The following is a 6,917-nucleotide window of genomic DNA, read 5'->3' as shown; positions in this document are numbered from 1 at the left end:
AAAAAGACATTCAAGTTCATCTGATCTCCCAATTTCCCAATTCACTAAGAGGAGACATTTAAAACTTTAATTGGTGACTTTGAAAGGCAGATAAAGACAGGAGATAAGGTTAATTCTTGGGCTGCTTTTTTTTTTTTTTTTTTTATGTCATTTGAATGTCCTCTCTGGTTAAGTGTATATTCAAGTCTGTTACCCATTTTATGATTGGGTTATTTGTTTTTTTTTGTTGTTAAACTGTTGAAGTTTTAAATGTATTTTGGTAATTAGATTCTTATCGGATACATGGTTTCTGAAGAACTTCTCCCAGCTGTGAGCCTGTCTTTTCACTTTTTTGATGAAAAAAAAGTTTTTAATGTTATGAGGTCTCATTTATTTATGTCTGATCTGTTTGTGCCTTGGTTATTATATTAGATAATCCACTGTTGAAAGTTAGTCCTGATTGTGTTGCTCCTGCATGTTCTTCTAAGAATTTTTTTAATTTTAGTTGTCATATTTAGGTCTTTAATCCATTTAGAGCACAGCCCTTAGTTTGTTTTTATTATTAAAGTTAAAATACTCAAAAAGAGTTTGGGAAGAAAACAAAATCAGAGTTGGGGAATGTACAGTTGGGGGAAATTTGTGATGTCTGAGCCATATTCCTGAATCTTGGGAACAGGCCTCATGGCAACAAAAGGGGCAGTCATCATGCTACAGAGATAGAAACTAGGGACAAGGCTGAGAGCTCAAAGTGCATTTAGTATTTACCTATTGTGTGCCAGATGCTTTATAATTATTCAGTCTTCAGAATAACTATAAGGGATTTATTATTCCCATTTTATGAAAGGGTATACTGAGGCCATAGATGTTGTACAATTGCTCCTAAATCATGCAGCTGGTAAGTAGTGGAGCTAGGATTAAAATCCAGTATCTTGACTCAAAGTCCAGTACTGTCAGGCACTATCCACTGCATCCCACAGGCCAATGGGAATAGTGGCCAGGCCAACAGTGGGGTTTCCTCTACCCACATGTAAAGTTCCCTTTGTGTTTCTCTCTTTTTTTCTACCTGGTGTCTGGGAGGTGGTGAGGAAGTATGAAAAGACTTCTCTCGAGTCAGACTAGTTGCATTTCCTTAGACAATGCACTTAACTTCCCTGAACCTCAGGAATGTCACCTCTGTGGAATGTGTAGATCCAAGAATATAAATGGGGCAAAATGAGAAAATACATATAAAATATTTTGCACAGTATCTGGTATACTACACATGCTCAATAAATGTGGGTCAAGCTCATTATCTGTCATAGGTTAAAAAAGAAAAAAGATATAGTAAGAATTACTCCACAGCTAAAAGTTAATGAAAGTCGACATTTTGGGGGAGTATTTCCCTCTTCCCAACATAGTAAATTTTCTTTTTATCTTGTCCATTCCATAAGTATCAAAGAAACAGCTACTCAAGAGAGATATGTGGAGCTATTTTCAAAAATGGAGTTTCTTCAATACCTATGAACCTCAGATTGACCTCTATGGGAGAAGAGAGCTACACCCCCCAGCCCCCTCCTAACTGGTCACTGGACTTACATTGACTCCAGCAGCTGCATGTACTGCTCATCCCCTCGGCCACCTTCCACCTCATGGTCCAGTTTGAGGATGATTTCATTTTCAAACTAAAGAAGAAGATGGAAATCGACAACAATGATATTAGAAGATCTAACAATGAAATTATTCAACCCATTATTTTAACCAAATTCTAGGGAGCATCTATTAAACCCCAGGTTTAGGAAGTGGGAATGAGAAGGGGAACATGATACCATGTGTGCCTTGTAGAAGCACCCAGAGAGTGGGAGGAGGCCAAACAGCTGATAAGTGCTGAAGCAAAAAGAAGGGGATAGATGCAAGAGAAAAATAAAATGCGGGGAGGGAGAGAGAAAGAGATGTCAGGCAGGCTTCTCAGAATCTATGTCATTTGAGCTTGCTCTCAAAGATTAAATGGAAATTTGTGCAGAATGATAAAATGGGAAAAGGGCATTCCAATCAGAGGACCTAGCACATGCAAGAGCATGGAGTAACACAAAAGAGCACTCCATCCATAAAGAATGGCATGCTGTCCTGGATAGTTATTATTTTTTGCCTGTCAGAATCCCTTTCTTTTTACTCTGGTGATCATACTTGCCCTAATCTCAGTCTATAGGGCTCAGATGGGGTGACTATACCTCCCTGGCTTCACAGGTGGATACTCAACACAGGTCTGTCTCCTAATCAGTATATTCCATTCCTCAGGACCCCAGAGTAGTAAAGGCCTGGGCCAAGTCAGTGAGGTTTTGGTTGGAACTGTTACCAAAAAGAGTTCTTCTGCTCAACTTAGAGATGGAAGCTTATAAGCCTGAGGTTGCAGGAATGACCACAATGAGAGAATCTGCTTGAGAATGACACCAATACAGAGAGAAGCAAGATCAGAAGATGGAGAGAGACCAAGATCTGATGACATTTCCAAGGGCTTGGATCTAGCCATACCTGAAGCTGTATCACTAACATATACATTTTCTCCAGTTTGAATTGGATTTTTGTTGCCTGCAACTAAAATCCTGAAAAATACACATAAGACATTTTCAAATGCCAGACTTCAGATAATCAAGATTGGTGACAACTGTAATGATCAAAGACCAGATAAGTGACCAGAAAGCAAGAATGAACCTACAGTCTCACTAGATCTTGTTGCTCTAAAGCCAGAAGTGTTCTGTCTCCCTACTTTCAACATTAAGAAACATTTTATCCAATGGAATTCACAGCTTACTCAATACATTTTCTAGAAGGGCCATACTGTGTCTCCTTATGTGGCTATAATGTGAAACAGTTTGCATTGTCTTGATATCATAGCTTGAAGAATCCATCCAAATTATCCAGTCAACCTCCTCCCTTACCTTACCATTCAAAAAGATACTGGTACCTGGACAAGGGAAGAGGGGCTTTGGCAAGGTCAAGATAGTCCTCTGTTGGGGGCTCTTGGCTCCCAATCTAGCCTCTTTACACAGACCTCACGATAATCTACATGGATTGCCTTTCCATGTGATAATGCATGAAAGGCAGCCAGTCCTCCTCCTGGCAAAACTCTTTGTAAATGTCAGTTACTATTACAAATGAAGAAGTTGCTCAGAGAGTTGAATTGATTCATCTAAAGTCTCAGGTAACTGGCAGAATCCTTTCAGCAGGTTTGTTCCAGTGCATAAAGGATTAAGCCTTGTTTAGCTGGAATCTTTGTTGGTAGCTGCTGTCAAATTGGCCCCTGATTCATGGTGACCTCATGACTTGTGCTATCTCTATGACAGGCTGCAGATCAGACTACTGTGATCCACAGGGTTTCAAACTGGCTGATTTTCCTAGCCTGTCTTATTCTGGATGATTCAAACCCACCAGCCATTCTGTGAAAGGAAGACTGGGCAATCTACTTCCATAAAGATTTACCACCTCAGAAACCCAAAAGGGCTTGCTATGAGTTGGAATCGACTTGATGGCAGTGAGTTTTTTTTTTTTTTTTTTTTTGGTTTCATCTTAGTCTGGAAGCTCCAATGAAACCTGTTCAGCTTCATAGGAATGCACAAGCCTCCACTGACAGATGGGTGGTGACTGCACAAGAGGTTCATTGGTCAGGAATCAAACCCGAGTCTCCCACTTGGAAGGTGACAATTCTACTACTGAACCAGGACTACCTCAGTCAGAATCTTTATGTGATGAAAAGGCAGAAGCCAGATTCACTCTTCCCCACTGTTCACATATCTTCCATGGTACCATTGTTACCCACTGTGTGTGCTAAGCACCAAAGGAAGGGAGTAGAAATTCATGCTCATACAGCTCAGATGAGAAAGAATTTCCTTGTTGGTTGCCACAGCTAGGGGAAGATCTATTGAAGGAAGTAGGCCAGGCCTGGGAAGACATTTAGGATTCTGATAAATATGGTAAGGAAAGGTACTCCAGGTGAGGGCAATGGAGTGAGCAAAAGCATGGAGGTAGGAATATGGAGAAAAATGAAGAGAGCAGTTCACTTGGAGCAGAGGATTCAAGAAATAAAGGAAATAATAGAGACCTAGAGGTGAACCAGCGTGGTGAGGGTGTGGATTGCTGGTTTGCAAATGTGTCATGTCCCTTATATGATGCATTTTGTTAAGTAGCTTGTAGATGTTAACTGTTATTCAAAGTTGTGGGTAGCTGGAAGGGTTGGGTTACTGTACTTAGAGATGTGGACTGTTCCAAGCCTAGGGCAGGAGGAAATCTAACTGAGGAACTACAAGGGTCTGCTCTGATGTATGGGAGAACAATGTGGAACAAAACTCAGAATCATAAAAAAAGACCAGGCTTCCTGGTCTGATAGAGCGTGGTAAAACCCCTGAGACCATGGCCCCTAGTTACCCTTCAGGTCTGGAATTGAACTCATGCCTGTGGCTTCCAGCCAAACCATAGACAGGCATATACGGTGCCAAGTACATACACTCCTTAGAACAATCAATCATGGGAGAACAGAAGGGCATTGTCTGTACAGGGAGAGAGCTAGGGTGGGGTAGGGGAAGGATACATAGGAAGCAAAGACACAGGGAAGAGAGAACTATAGGGAAAAAGTGGGAAGAGAGCTGTTACATTGTGGGGATGGCAGTCAATGTCATGAAACAAAATGTGTATGAAATGCTATATGGAAAATGCTTTTGCTCTGGAAACTATCACCCAAATCACAATAAATATTTTAAAAAAAGAAAGTCTGCTCTGATGTTCGGCTGCCTGGCTATAAATCCTTCCTCCATACTCTTCACTATCTTGGAATGTTTTTAGGTCTTCCTAATCTGGTGGCGTAGTGCCTAAGGCACTTGACTGCTAACCAGAAGGCTGGCGGTTCAAACCCACCAGCCACTCCTCGGAAGGAAGGTGGGCAATCTACTTCCGTAGTGATAACTGCCTCGGAAACCCAAGGAGGGGTCGCTATGAGTCGGGGTCGACTCGACGGCAAATAACAACAACAACAACAACAATCCTCAGTATCAGGAGTTGGCAAACTTTTTTTGGTAAAGGGCCAAATAGTAGATATTTTTGGCTTTGTGAGTTGTACAGTCTCTCAAAATACTCAATTTTACTGTTGTAGCATGAAAGTAGCCATCGACATCATGTAGATGAATGGACATGGCTGGGTTCCAATAAAGCTTTATTTACAAGAACAGGTGGTTGGCAGATTGGCCTGCATGACATAGTGTGTTGATCCCTTATCAATATAACGGGCATAACTATAGTATCTATATCACAGGGTAGTTCTAAGGATTAAATGGGATATAATATATAAAGCACTAGTGGAGTGCATATACTCAAGTCTTCTTACTGCTAATGTTACTGTTATTGCTGTAGAATGTTACTGGAAAGCAGCTCTGGGGGAGAAAACCAGCATTTTATTCTTGTCTGAGTGGTTCACTGGGAAATGCTGGCACAGTTCCTCCTCGGGAGATGAACTTCTTTTCTTTAGAGCAGAGAAGAAATGGAGGGGGTAAATAAGCACTTGTCTCAGGGTCACAAAAGAGCCCTGCAGGAAGGAAATTACAGGGTGTGGAAATGTGCAGAGAAGAGGCTGCAGTGCCTGAGCCCTCAGGGTGGGTTGGAGAGTGAAGGTCGTAGTCAGGCAGATTGGGGTGAGAACAGGGCTATGCCACTCCCCCTCCTATGCTGGGCACTGTGCTCAGAGTGGCTATGAGTACAAGCTTTGGCATCATATGGCCTTAGTTTGAGTCTTGCTTTGACTTTTTCCCAGTAGAGTTACCTTAAGCATGTTACTAAACCTTTCTTTCTTTTTTTTTTTTTTTTATTGTGTTAAAACTTGTGTCACTTCAGTTATTTTCATGGGTACAATCCAGTGACTTTAATTATATTCATCATGTTGTGCAGTGATTACCATGATCCATTTCCAAATTTTTCCATCACCCTTAATAGGAACTCAGTACCCCCTAAGCAATGCTTTCCCTTTTCCTCTCTCCCACCTGCCCCTGGTAACCATTAAAAAACTTTGGTCTTTATCCATTTGCCTATTCTAGATATTTCTTGTAAGTGGGATCATATAATATTTACATTTTTGTGTCTGACTTATTTCACTCAGCATAATGTTTTTAAGGTTCATCCATGCTGTAGCATGTATCAGTACTTTATTTGTTTTATGGCTAATACTCCATTATATGCATATACTCATTTTGTTTATGCCTTCACCTCTTGATGAATACAGGGGTTGTTTCTGCTTTTGGCAATAGTGGATAGTGCTGCAATGAAGACTGGTGTATAAGTATTACTGAACCTTTCTGAGGCTCAGTTTTCTATGAAAAGCAGTACCTATTTCATAGTAGTGCTGTGAAAAATTAAAGGGAAGAACACATAAAGTGCATAGTATGGCATCTTAGCACATAGCAAATGCTCAAGATTGTTAGAAATTTCACCATGCCCTTGTTGTTGGTTTCTCATTACATCATTACCAAATGAGAAAACCAAACTTACTGCTATTGAATTGTTTCTGACTCTTAGCAACTCCTGCTTGGGTTTCTGAGGTGGTATCTCTACAGAAGTAGATTGCCCAGTCTTCCTTTCAAGAAGAAGCTGGTGGGTTTGAACCGCCAGCCATCTGGTTAGCAGTCAAATAAATGCCTTAGGTACTATGCCACCAGAGCTCCTCTACATTGCATCATTATTAGCACCATAATCTCATTTAATTTTTATAATAATCTAGTGGTGTAATGGGTAAGGCATTTGGCTGCTAACCAGAAGGTTGATGGTTCAAACCCACCAACTGCTCCACTGGAGGAAGATGAGGCAATATAGCCTTGTAAACCCAAAGGTTTATGCAAATTCAACTTGAAGTTAAAGACAATTAAAACAAGTCCAAGAGAGCCAAAGTATGATCTTGAATATATCCCTCCTGAATTTAGAGATCA

The 6,917-nt window shown here is 40.7% G+C and overlaps 1 protein-coding gene across 1 annotated transcript in view; it reads right to left on the bottom strand.

The window, feature by feature from the left end:
• The window catches only part of DOCK2 (dedicator of cytokinesis 2), a 669,066-nt gene that overhangs the window by 88,036 nt on the left and 574,113 nt on the right, over positions 1–6,917 (bottom strand). The window contains exon 34 of the mRNA XM_007939749.2: positions 1,555–1,640. Within this exon, the coding sequence (XP_007937940.2) occupies positions 1,555–1,640 (86 nt within the window). The remainder of the gene's footprint in view (positions 1–1,554; positions 1,641–6,917) is intronic.

The sequence above is a fragment of the Orycteropus afer genome, unplaced genomic scaffold (assembly GCF_000298275.1).
Source record: "Orycteropus afer afer isolate SDZICR_OR568_19922 unplaced genomic scaffold, OryAfe1.0 scaffold00062, whole genome shotgun sequence".
Classification (NCBI taxonomy): Eukaryota; Metazoa; Chordata; class Mammalia; order Tubulidentata; family Orycteropodidae; genus Orycteropus; species Orycteropus afer.
This window is presented reverse-complemented; position numbering and strand designations above follow the sequence as displayed.